The following is a 13,930-nucleotide window of genomic DNA, read 5'->3' on the forward strand; positions in this document are numbered from 1 at the left end:
TTTGCAAAAGTACAGTTTTATTTAAAAAGCTATGCGGTTACCAGTAGTTAGAAGACAGCATGAAAATTGCATCAAGATGGTGCCTATGAAGCACCCTAAGTGTGTTGTCAAATGTGTTGTCAAATGGTTTGGTTACAGTTTAGTGATTTATTGCTCCCATGACTTACTGCCACTGGTCTTATGCTGGTCAGTATGTGTTTTACATGTGCCTATTCTTTTATATTGCAATAAAGTTTTGTGCTCAAATGGTACAAGGCACTGCATCAGAGTCTAATTGGGGGTTTAATTGCCAGAGCAGCATCAGTAAGGCTGGATTCACACTGTTTTTTTAATCCGTTTTTTTGCAAAAAACCTATAAAAAAAACGGATGCATTTGTGTGCGTCCGTTTTGATCCGTTTTTCCATTGACTTCCATTGTAAAAAAAGATCCGTTTTTTTTTGACGGACACAAAAAGGTAGCAGACACTACTTTTGTGTCCGTTAAAAAGAACGGATCCGTTTTGATCCGTGTGTTTTTTTTTTTTTAATAAACGGAAGTCAATGGAAAAACTGACTTTTTTTTGCAAAAAAACGGATGGAAAAAACTGATTGCAAAAACGCAGTGTGAACCCAGCCTTAATTGGCGCACACTGCCTACAGTCTCATGGACCAAGCGTGTACAAAGCCAGCATATACAATTGCTCACTTTCTTGACATCTGCTGCTGTAATAGTCAAGGTTTTTCCATCCCATAAAGTCATGAAGTATAGTTAAGGTATTACATTCGGATTTGGGCTGCTGATTATGAAAACCATTGATTGACTGGGGGTGGAAAGCTAGCCCCACCCCTAGTATACCAAAACTTCTCATTTGCATATGAAATAAACTACAAATTTTCAGTAAATTGCTGCTGTTTTTTTAGCTTAGTTTCATGTCTAGAAGACAACCCATTAGTATTTACTACACAGATATGGGAAACTGAAGCAATACTAATGATTCTAATGCCATTTCATCTGGATGTGTACCAATGCACTTTTGTGTGAAACAGGTCTAACACTTCTCGATATGGGAAAGAAATTAAATTTAATTCAAAAAGGTAGAGAAAAGCTAAGATGGTCTGAACCCATACTTGTCCCTCCATAAGTATTGTATGTATTGGACTCCCTCAGAGAGCTGTACTAGTGATGTATTTGTGCATGTATGTATGCTGTGGACCGGACTTCCGAACTCCTGGCATCATCATTCGATATCATGCTGCAAACATCAAAACTGTTGGAGTTCTTACTACTGTACTGATACGGAGTGTCAGTACAGTAGTGCAAATATTTAAACGGTTTCGGAGCTTCTGGCATATTATGTTATGAGGTCCTGTCCGCAGTATATATTCTATGCACGGACCAGATATTGTGGATGTGTGAATGGCCCCTAAGATTGGACTTCTGTTTCTTCTTGGTTTAGGTAACTTTACTCAAACAGCGGCTTGGAAAGGCACAGTTGGAGCCAGAGGCATCAGTCACTTCACCTGAAAGTCAGAGTCTTGGACAGGAAGGAGAAGCGGACAGCTTCCCCACACCTGGTAATTTTTACAGCACCTATAAAATTCCTGTGTCCAAACACAGGAATATGGTAATACTTTTTATGAACTAAAAAATCTTAATATATTTTTTTTTTATCTGGTTTTCAATTTGTATTCATATTATTCGTATTAGATGGCATATTAATTATATGGTATCAACTTAGCCTGCTTCAGGAAATAGGGTTCATTGTTAGGTGTCATTTGTCTGGTTATTTTGTTTTTACCTCATTGAGATGGAAGCGGTGATGCTGCAAGAACACTTGATGCTCTAGAAACGAGAGTGAAACGTCAAGAGAACCTCCTTCAGAAATGTAAGGATGGGATTCGCTCACATAAAGAAAATATTGTTCAGCTAAGCAGTGAAAAAGAAGCTCTACAGAATCAACTAGAGGAGAGGCTCCAAGAGCTTGAAAAAGTTAAGGTACTGTGTTTGTTTGTTTATTTGTTTTTTTATTTTTATTTTTATGAATGTATTTTTGTTATATGGAGGCTTTATTTTTTCTTTGGTTGATCTGTCCATGCACATTGAAAGGCTATGGACACCTTTAAATGCATTATTATGGTACAAAAAACCCTTTTGCTTTAAAACAACTCTGTACCCACATTCTGCCTCCCCCCAAACAGCTTGTACCATTGGATAGCTGTAAAAGCATCCAAGATCTGCCGTGGGGTCTGTTTGGCAGGTGATGCAGTTATTGTACTAAAAAAAAGTGATGATTAGGAGAACAAATATCAGCAGGTCCGACAAATCTAACCTGCTGATAGATTTACTATTTTTAGCCCCCTCCTAGTTCCCCTAATCATCACGTGTTTTTTCGGACAATAACTGCATCACCTGCCGAATGGACCCTAGGACAGATCTTGGATGCTTTTACAGCTATCCAATGGTACAAGCTGTTGGGGGGGGGGGGCAGAATGTGGGTACAGAGTCGCTTTAAAGCAAAGTGGAGGTGAAATTAAAAAATGTGAACTTTTTTTTTGCAAATTTTCATTCAATTTTTAAAAATAGTAAAAGAGCCCTTACCAAATGATACCAACATAAAGTAGTCATATCATTGTAAATGTGAATTATTGAATAATTTATGTGGCATGGCCATCTTTCTTACAAGCAGAGTATTGCACACATAGTAAGATTCTAATATTTTCAATTTTTTTACATTTTTGAAGTTTTTCACAAAAAAATGCTGAATGCATCGACCAAAATTTACCACTAACTCAAAGCACAATGTGACACGAAAAAGCAGTCTCAGAATTACTTACATAAGTTAAAGCGAGTGTACCACTAGGTACATCACTTTTGTGTTTTTTTTATTTTTATTTTACATTAACAGACCGGTACCAGTGTGGGGATGCCGGTGGTGTGGTCCTTTTTTTTTTTTTTTTTTTGAACTGCTACCCGATTCCTGCGCACATCGTCGGTCTATTCTTGCACACGACCTCCCTTCTGTGACGCAGCTCAGTTGATTCTAATGGAGCTGCATCACACAGGGGAAAAGGTTTTGTCACACGGGGGCTGGCAGGCCTACTCCCAGTGCTCCGGGGCAGGCCTGTGCTCGGAAATAGACCAGCACTGTGCGCAGAAACCGGACAGCAGTTCAAAAATAGGGCCGCGGCACCGGTTTGTTCATGTAAAAAAAAAACAAAGCAATGTATCTGGTAGTAGATTTTCTTTATTTAAAGCACCACAGCGCTATAGGCACATAAAGTAAGATGGGTCGAGTTTGAAGAACCAGTCATTAAGTGACGTTACAGACCTTTTAGCTCGGTCATGAAAGGCTTAAACAATCTGTCTTTAGTTCTTATATCTCCTCCTTAATCTAAGCTGACTTTTTATAGAAGGCCTGAAAACTAAGTGGACTTCACTGGTAACGGGATACTGCATTGGGTTGTACAACAAAAAAATTGAATAACTTCAATTTTATTGTACCAAGTACAAAAGCAAGATAGAAAAATCCATTCAAAACCCCAGTAAGTCTTCTTTGGACATGACCTTTCTTTATTTTGTCCAAAGTTCTTTATTGACCCAAGAAAAGGTATCTATTTCCAATTGAGGAATCTTTTCCCTTAACTTGTGGAAATCACCTTAGTTACATCTTTTTGGGGTCAAACAATGAGGTTAATCTCGAAGGTCTTTCAGACTACCCCAGACAGGGCTGTTGCTTTGTGACAAATTCACAAAGTTTAAAAGAGAAGCACATAAACTTTCACAAGCAGATTGCATGGCAACGAGGATACATTGCTCCCCAAAAGAAATCTCCTCAATTATCTGCCACAGTAGTTAAGGAAATGATTAAGTGAATTATTCTTTACAGAAAGGCTCATGTAATTAGATCAGATACTATAGAGAGTCTTGAAAATACATGGCAGCCTTGGATATCTTACTCCTTTCCCCTAAAGTTTTGGAAGATAAACAAGAAAAGTGGCGCTCCATAGTGTAGAGACTGAAATCAACTAATGGAGATAATCCATTAAAGGTTCTGGGAGGAGATCCACTTACCAGATATGGTTGCAACTGGAGGCGCAACACTTGAAGAAGCATGTAGACACAAATGATTCCTGCTGTGGTACAAGTAGCACTTTCCAAAGTGCACTAATAGCAAAAATCCACCTCCACAAGAACTGTTCACTCGCGACAAGCGAACACAGGAAGGATATTAATAGAACACTTCAATAATGTGATGTCCCAGAAATGTGTAGTTATTAAAGTGTTCTAATATTAGCCTTACTGTGTTCCCTTGGTGTGAATGAACAGTTATTGTGGAGGTGGACTGTTGCTAAACCCAAAGCTTTGGCTGCTAGGTATGATGAAAAATTGTCATTTTGTAACAGCTGGACAGTCAAAAGTTCTGTATTCCTGCCCAGTAAGGTTTGTTCCTTTTAAGATATTTTTATTAGACTGCTAATGTACTCTGCTGCGTAATGACTTCATAAGGCCCTGGCAGCTGACGGGTTCTCTTTAGTTTAGCGCATACAATTTACAATGTTGGTGAAAGGAAGTAGCTACTTTCATGTATTCTGGAGTATTATTGCTACTTTGTGGTGTTTTTCAACATGATCAGCTACACCAGATGTTCTTTCACAATGTGCTTAAAAATATGTTGTCAGTAAGAGAAGTGGTCTTTGTTATAAGCACTGTGTGTTGAATTTCAGGAACTTCACTCAAGTGAGAAGACCAAGTTGATAACCCAGCTAAGGGATGCCAAGAATTTAGTTGAGCAGCTGGAGCAAGATAAGGTAAATCTAAAGCCTCAATGGAAATTGCCAAGGTTTATGCCTAAGGTCAGATATACTCTTAGCACTTTAGCACTTTGACAGTTTATATTACCCAACAAACTTAGAGATCACATTTTTACAGGGGCCTACTGCCTTTCCTTACCAGGCTCAAGGACAGAACAAATGTATTGCTTATTTACTTTATGTTCTTCCTTTTTTGTCAGATTTTATTATTTCTCTTCTAGGGGATGGTCATTGCGGAGACTAAGAGACAGATGCACGAGACCCTCATGACAAAGGAAGAAGAGGTTTCTCAACTTCGAACACGGGTTAAGCAGTTAACTACTAAATGTGAACAGTTACAAGAGCAGAAAGAAAAATCCGAAAAAGCTGGTAAGTGTAGCTATATTTCATTCAAAGTCCAAACATTCATTGCTCCCTTTCAGCTCAGCAGTCAGTTAAGCAGTGTGGTCAAGTGGGCACATCAGGAGAAGGAGGCAAGTTTGCTGAATTAATGTATTTGCAAAAATATTAAACTTGATATGACCTACAAGTTTAAGTGTTAGTTGAGATGGGAATACACCTTTAAACAAAGTACCAGACATCCCCAAAAAACACATGCAAAAAGATAATTGTTTTTAAGGTTTGACCACAGCACTGGGCCACATCTTCTTGGAGTAATTGTACAGAAAATCAGTATGCTGAGTAAATATAAGCAGCCTACTTCAGTAAGTATGTCCAGCAGTTGACAGCTGCACATAACTCTGAAGTGATTGTCATATTATTGGATGACTAATTTTAGTATTATGGACAGAAAGGATATGCACAATAGCTCTCATCTCTTGAGCAAAGAGATGTCCCTTCAAGTCAAGTCTTGCTCAGTCAAGGAGCCTTAAACATTAGCTGGGGATTTAATGCCAAGCCAAACAATCTCTCCAAAAGTAAAGATTTCCCATCTTCATACAGCTGTTTCTGGGGTTTTGCCCCTCAACAGTGCAGAACAGGGTGTTGGCTGGCTAGTGAGAGGTCTATCGACGTGGGACCTCTACCTAGCCAGCCAACACCCTGCTCTGCACTGATGAGGGGCAAAAAACCCAAAACAGCTGTATGCAGATGGGAAATCTTTCCTTTTGGAGAGATTGTTTGGCTTGGCATAAAATCCCCAGTCAATGTTCTAAGGTTCCTTGACTGAGCAAGACTTGACTTGAAGGGATATCTCTTTGATCAAGAGTTGTGAGAGCTATTTCGCATATCCTTTCTTCCCAGAATACTCAGTGGAGCAACAATGGTGTGTAAGTCTCCAAACGTCTTTATGACGGGCTCTTCTTAAGGAGAGTCACTCCCCCTTTGACCCAGTATTATGGACACAAATTTCAGTTTTTCAACTTGTCCTGTTATTGTTCAATTACTGACCAATATGGAAGGAACTAAAAATGACCCACCCCCTAGAGATGGATAGTGATGAAAGTATTTTTTTTTTCCTTTATGCACTGATATCCACTGTAAAGTCTATTTTTTTTTCTTCATTGAAGCTGATGAACTGTGTGTCCTTCACTTGTTGTAGGACACTTGTTTCAATCTGTACCCCTCTCGGGAGTGCAAAAATATATCCATATACAAGGTACAATACTAAAAAGCATGCTGCACTGCAGTACATAATTGTTGCATCGTTACATGTAAGAAATTAAAGGGATTAGCCACAATTGGGGCCAGTTCAAAGGGAGTAAAACTGGCAGAGAGTTCCACCGCGGAATCCCGACAGCCTCCATGTCATACTGGCAGTCTATGGGAGGCTTGCGCACATACTTTCTTCGCGCAGAAGAATTGACATGTCGTTCTTAAGAGCGGAGAGGTGCAGAGACAGGAGGCTTGCGAGCTTCCCATAGACTGCCAGTATGAGACGGAAGCTCGCGGGATTCCGCGGCGGAGAGTTCCGCCAGTTTAACTCTGTGTGAACTGGCCCTTAGAAAGACATGGCTGTTTTTTCTAGAAACAGTGCCACTCTTGTCCTCAGTTTTTGTGTGTTGTTGTAGCTCAATTCCTTTTAAGTGCTAGGAGCTGCAGTGTAATAAAATACACAACCAGTGTTTAGATGTAATGCTTTAAAACCGTTGCATGTCGCTTATGAGACTATTTGAGAGTTTGAAGTTTTTCATAGCATACTATAATATTATCACCACCTTTTTCCTTTGCTGTGGGAAAAGAAACCTGAAAAACAATGCCAGAATGAAAATTGCATTTTGTTTAATTTGTACCCTGGAAATACAATGGCCCCAGCAGCTGATATGTGAGGATATCAGTGTTCTGATCAATGTACAACCCCAACCTGTATAAGGATAATGGCACACAACAAAGATATAGAATGTTTACAAAAAAACTCTATGAATAATTTGACCATTAGGTTCATTTTCCATCCCACACTGTACATAAACAGGTTTTCTCCATGTAACTTTTGTTAATGCCTGGTCTGATATCCACTGTAAGGGTATATTCACACGAATCTCGCTGCGAGTCCGGCAGGTGCTGGCAGTTCCCACACACTATATCCGCAGTGAGTATGTAATTCTACCGCCCTTAACCCCTTCTGCTCCCCCTTCTGCTTCCGGCTCCCTCGCTGTAAGCATACTTTACCTCTCCTCGCTGCACGGGTCCGGCGTCCTGCTCTCCCGTCCGGCCAATCAGTGTGTTGCCCAGCCGCAGCCACTGATTGGCCGGACGGGAGAGCAGGACGCCGGACCCGTGCAGCAAGGAGAGGTAATGTATGCTTACAGCGGGGGAGCCGGGCGGGAACAGAAGGGGTTAAGGGCGGTAGACCGTTCAGACCGCAGCGAGTATAATAGTGTGTGGGAACTGCCAGGACCTGCCGGACTCGCAGCGAGAATCTCGCTGAGAGTCCGTTCGTGTGAATATACCCCAAGGGTATAAACCCACACACCGTATATGCAGCAGATATGCAACAAATACGCAGCAGATTTGTTGGTACAGATTTGATGCTGTGTTCAGTTATTTAGATCTAATCTGCTGCGATTTTACTGCGATTTTGCTGCGAGTTTGCTGCGTATCGCAGCAGTAAATACGCTGCATATACGGTGTGTGGGTTTATACCCTAAAGCCTGTTTTTTGTTTTCATTGAAGCAGGTGAACTGTGTGTATATCGTGTAGTAGGAGGACCTTCTGCAAAAGGGGGAGAATATACAAACTCCATTCATATGTTGTCCTGGTTAGACAACATAGTCAGATAAATCCATGGATCTCTGTGCTGTAGGGATATCCTCTCCATCATTTGATACCTATAATGTTGTTTCTTCAATTTCTTGGGTAGGAGGTCGCAGTGATATTTATTTTTTGACTACGAAAATAGATTAGAAATTAATTAGATTTTACCCTGTTAGGCTGGGTTCACACTACGTATATTTCAGTCAGTATTGTGGTCCTCATATTGCAACCAAAACCAGGAGTGGATTGAAAACACAGAAAGGCTCTGTTCACATAATGTTGTAATTGAGTGGATGGCCGCCATTTAATGGCAAATATTTGCTGTTATCTTAAAACAACGGCCGTTGTATTGAAATAATGGCAGTTATTTACCGTTATATGGCGGCCATCCACTCAGTTACAACATTGTGTGAACAGAGCCTTTCTGTTTTTTTAATCCACTCCTGGTTTTGGTTGCTATGAGGACCTGACATGAGGACCAAATACTGCCTGAAATATACTGTGTGAACCCAGCCTTAGGAAGAAATATTCTGCTTAAAGGGAACCAATCACGCCGAAAATCCATCTTAAGATAAGGAAACGTGCTGGCACATCACCCAGCACGTTTCCTAAACATCCCCCTGTAACCTCCGTGCCCCCCTCCATCAGTCAGTAATCTTACTTTGAAGAAGTCCCGCGCTGTATGTAAATTTCTGGCAAGTAGTCACGGTGGGCGGATTTAGTCAAGGTGGGCAGGATCAGTCACAGGTCCTGGGCGTCTGTAATGGCTGTAATCACGTCCAGAGGGGCGTGCATGAGGTCTGCCTTCCATCCATGTGACCCGGCGGCTTGCGTTTCACGTTTCCTTATCTTAAGATGGATTTTCGGCGTGATTGGTTCCCTTTAACAGGGTAACATTTGTCGTCTAGTTTTCTGATTTTTTAAGTTTTAGGCATTGTCTATCTTTAGAGCCTGATGTTGTTGTTTGCCTATTATGCCTGTCCTAAAACTCAACTATGAAGTGGTGTTATTTAGGGGCTTGTTCAAGTCATAAGTTGTGCTTCCATGTCTTGGATACATCTGCATGCTGCCAAAATGGAATGCTAATGTATATGTGCGTGTACTGCCAAAGGGCTCACTAACTTTGCCTGAACATAGTCAACTTATGACTATATTAGCCTTCTTTCTTACCTGTATAGTCTATGATTTGCTTTGCTTTTGAGTCACACAAAGTAAGAGTATACACACAGGAAATAACTTGAATGCAGTCACTACTACTGCACTCAGGCCATTAAAGTCAACGGGGCCTGTACCCGTATCCCCATGTATACTTTTCCTTAATATAATCATGTAATTTTGTAATGTATCTTTATTAAAGGTGTACTCCGGCACCCTTTAACAGAGCGAGCAACGATAGACAGGTATTCCTGATTGCTCTGCTACAGGGTGCCTGCAATGTAACTGGCATAAGCAACTTTTTCCAAGTCTTGTGTCTATTCTAATTCTAACATGCATTACAAAAAGTTCAGGGAAGGCTCGGTATAGCTAGCACTTCATGCAGCCATATGAAACTACTGGAAACAAGGCCCTGCAGTGCCCAACACACCAATTTATGGCAGCAAAGGGACAGTGTCCCTCCATACTGTTGCCATGCAATGTAAAAATCTTTTTTTTTTTTAATTTTGTATGTCTATATACACCCACACTTTCTTCAAAAAAGTGACATTACAAAGTCATAGAACTTTATTAAAGAAAATATATATTTCACCAAAATACCCCTTTAAGGAGACAATGCATCTACATAAAAAGTAGTTACCGTTTTGTGTCTAAAACGGCTGTGCTGACTCATGTGTCTTAATGGTCCGATCCTCTAGTCATACTGTCTGTGCCAAATGTGTACAAATTTTGGTAGGAAAGGGAGTACAGTATATCTGTAGTGTCTTTGTGGACAATTACCATAGAGAAAAATGGATTTGCACAGACACAAAATGGTAGGAAATATTTTTGAAAAGGTCTACTTCAGAGTTGCTTCATTTTTTTTTATTTTGTATGCATTGGTTCAATATGAAGATTTGGTTGTATATGAGCCTTTTAACAATGGATTGTTTTTCTTCCTGAAGTCTTACATGTTGCTGTTTACATACTGATTTCGATCACGTTGCCAGCTACAAATGCTCTCACACGAGTCCTCTTATTTTGTGTATTCATGCATGCCATTTCTTGGTGCCTTTCCCAAGCCTTGTATGAACAGGATTGGGGTAAGGGATGTTTGTTTTCTTTAGTTATCGTTTTAGGATAATGGTAATAAAATATCCTTGCTGCTCAGACAATTAAGGTATACATTGCCTCATGGAAATACAGTTCTGTCTGTAGAGTCAATTCAATGAAGACTCTTACCGGCACCTTAAGGTAACCAAGAAAACCTAAAATAGTGTTTTTACTTTTTACACAGTGAGGCCGATGTCTCAGTGCTGGTTCATGCATCTGTCACATAAATTAAATAATAAACAGCAAGTATATACAAGAAAACTGTTACCTTGAAACCATTTAAAGGGAAACTATTAGGAGATTAGAAGCATCTAACCTGCTGATGTGTCCCTATAGCGCACAGGGAGCTGGGGATGAAAGTAAGATATTTGCCTTCATTCTTTGTGCCATTTTCTGGATATTAGCAGTTTAATTAATATGTTAATGAGAAGTTTGGCATACTGGGGAGCGGGCACCCTCCGTGCAGCAATCCACCCTGGCTGGCCCGCCCCTCTTTATGAATACTAGTTTGAAGGGGTGGGACACATCGGTGAACACAGGGTTGTAGGCCCATGACCAGTGGCCGAAAAACTCCTCATTAGCAAAGCCCACTACCGCTACCAAAAAGTGTATAATCGCCATAAAGTAAGAAATGGAGCTTTTGTTGGTGTGCCCTTTTAAAAGCTTTAGATAGCTTAGAGTATAGTCATTAAGGCTAAGTGTACTCTTTGTTAGTACTGTTATTCAGAGGTATATGTCTGGAGGACTTTCTGACACACACACACACACACACACACACACACACACACACATATAATCCCAAAAGCCTCCAACATAAGCCACTCTCTATAGGTATATGTCACCCATAGGAACTATGATATTCCACACATTGATAAAATGTATGCTGATATATATTAAGTGCAGTGCATGCCATTTTAAGGACTAATGAATAGCAAAAGTAGCTGTAGAGTCTCTAGAGGGTGTAAGACTGTAACAAGAAAAGTAGAATGTGCCATAAAAGGTACATATCGGCAATTGTCTGAGCAGCAACTTTTACTTTTAAAGGGTACCTATTATTTAAATAAACTTCTGGCATGTTAGAGGTTTGTATCGGCTGGGTCTGGGTGCCAAGACCCCACCAATCGCTTGAATGAAGGGGCAGACGCGTGCATCTTTGTCTCACTGCTAAATTAGTGGTGGACAGAATTATAATGAGACCCTATGACTACCAGCAGTTCCATAGGACGCCATTATAATTCTGTTGACTGCTACTTTAGCAGTGAGGTGGAGCTAAAGAGGAAGAGAGCTTGTTTGTTTAAATGATAGGTACACTTTAAGTGACAGGAAAGTCTGTGTGTTTTAGAGTCTGGTCCTGATTACCAATACTAAGTAAGGCTGTAGTAACTAATTGCAGTGCATGTAGTTTAGTGCATGTTGGCTTGGTTTGCAGTGTGTTATCTTAAAGGGACAGTGTCACATTTTTGAAAATTTTTTAATGAAAAGTACTAAGTATAAATGAGTCTGTTGGATGTTTTGTTTTTTTTTTTATGTAGTGTTTCAGTATTTTTTTCTAAAATGTATTGCTGCACAGGGGGCTGCCATGTTTATAGTGTCTGTGTGTGACGTCATTTCACGACACACACACAGACACTATACGGCACCTCCACATCATTGAAGTGAACCGACGGAGTCCGTCTGGTTCACTTCACTGGAGGCTCCGTCACTGTGTACTGCGCATGTGCATAGACATGCGCAGTACACAGCTACAGTACATGGGGCGGGTGGCGGCGCCATTTTCTTGAGGTCCCAGCCCGAGAATCGGGGAGGAGAGAGAGACCGCACAGTGATTGTACAGGAGAACTGTGTGCAGCTCTCTCTCCACCCCCGCCCCCTCTCCCCCCCGCCCCCCGCCGGAGGGGGAGAAATTGAATAAACTTTTGCTTTGGGTGCCGGGACATTGCTATCACCCAGCAATGTCCCGGCACCAGTCACCGCAGCTCTCTCCTTCTTTCCCCCAGCAGCAGCTCAGCAGCGTTCTGTGGGGGAACAGGTTTAGAGATGCTGCGGGGGGAAGATGGAGAGAGTAAGGCTGATGGCAGGGGCAGCAGGGCACAGCAGCGTCTGCTGTATGCTGTCCCCCCGGCGGCTGCCGGACCCGAGAAAAATCCTATGCAGACCTGAGAGGGATCCGGGCAGCTGTCAGTGAACCGGGCCGGCGAGGACTGGTGGTGCGCGGGGATCCCCCGCTCCGGGCTGTGACAGGATTGAAATGCAGCCTGGGAGATGGGGCAGCCCCGGCGTCCACCGCCCGCCGCCGCCGCCGCTGTTTCCACCTGGTGGCCCTGGACGCCGGGGCTGCCCCATCTCCCAGGCTGCATTCCACTCCTGTCACAGCCCGGAGCGGGGGATCCCCGCGCACCACCAGTCCTCGCCGGCCCGGTTCACTGACAGCTGCCCGGATCCCTCTCAGGTCTGCATAGGATTTTTCTGCCCCATTAGGGCCGGATTTAGCATCGGGGGTCTATCACCTCCTCTGTCACCCCCATCATCCCCTCACCTCCTCTGTCACCCCCATCATCCCCTCACCTCCTCTGTCACCCCCATCATCCCCTCACCTCCTCTGTCACCCCCATCATCCCCTCACCTCCTCTGTCACCCCCATCATCCCCTCACCTCCTCTGTCACCCCCATCATCCTCTCCTCTGTCACCCCCATCATCCCCCTCCTATATCACCCCCATCATCCTCTCTATCACCCCCATCATCCCCTCACCTCCTGTCACCCCATCATCCCCTCTTATGTCACCCCCATCATCCTCTCCTCTGTCACCCCCATCATCCCCTCACCTCCTCTGTCACCCCCATCATCCCCTCACCTCCTCTGTCACCCCCATCATCCCCTCACCTCCTCTGTCACCCCCATCATCCCCTCACCTCCTCTGTCACCCCCATCATCCTCTCCTCTGTCACCCCCATCATCCCCCTCCTATATCACCCCCATCATCCTCTCTATCACCCCCATCATCCCCTCACCTCCTGTCACCCCATCATCCCCTCTTATGTCACCCCCATCATCCTCTTCTCTGTCACCCCCATCATCCCCTCACCTCCTATATCACCCCCATCATCCTCTCTATCACCCCCATCATCCCCTCACCTCCTGTCACCCCATCATCCCCTCTTATGTCACTCCCATCATCCCCTCCTCTGTCACTCCAATCATCCCCTCACCTCCTCTGTCACCTCCATCATCCCCCTCCTCTGTCACCTCCATCATCCCCCTCCTCTGTCACCTCCATCATCCCCCTCCTCTGTCACCTCCATCATCCCCCTCCTCTGTCACTCCCATCATCCCCTCACCTCCTCTGTCACCCCCATCATCCCTTCACCTTCTCTATCACCCCCATCATCCCCTCACCTCCTATATCACCCCCATCATTCCCTCACCTCCTCTGTCACCGCCATCATCCTCTGTATCACCCCCATCATCCCCTCACCTCCTCTATCACCCCCATCATCCCCTCACCTCCTCTGTCACCCCATCATCCCCTCTTATGTCACTCCCATCATCCCCTCCTCTGTCACTCCCATCATCCCCTCACCTCCTCTGTCACCCCATCATCCCCTCTTATGTCACTCCCATCATCCCCTCCTCTGTCACTCCCATCATCCCCTCACCTCCTCTATCACCTCCATCATCCCCTCACCTCCTCTATCACCCC

The 13,930-nt window shown here is 43.2% G+C and overlaps 1 protein-coding gene across 2 annotated transcripts in view; it reads left to right on the top strand.

The window, feature by feature from the left end:
- The window catches only part of GOLGA4 (golgin A4), a 92,507-nt gene that overhangs the window by 21,593 nt on the left and 56,984 nt on the right, over positions 1–13,930 (top strand). For both annotated transcript variants that reach the window (XM_069958507.1, XM_069958508.1), the window contains exons 8-11: positions 1,437–1,554; positions 1,788–1,975; positions 4,705–4,788; positions 5,013–5,160. In XM_069958507.1, coding sequence (XP_069814608.1) covers positions 1,437–1,554; positions 1,788–1,975; positions 4,705–4,788; positions 5,013–5,160 — 538 coding nt within the window. The remainder of the gene's footprint in view (positions 1–1,436; positions 1,555–1,787; positions 1,976–4,704; positions 4,789–5,012; positions 5,161–13,930) is intronic.

Source organism: Dendropsophus ebraccatus, chromosome 2, assembly GCF_027789765.1.
Source record: "Dendropsophus ebraccatus isolate aDenEbr1 chromosome 2, aDenEbr1.pat, whole genome shotgun sequence".
Classification (NCBI taxonomy): domain Eukaryota; kingdom Metazoa; phylum Chordata; class Amphibia; order Anura; family Hylidae; genus Dendropsophus; species Dendropsophus ebraccatus.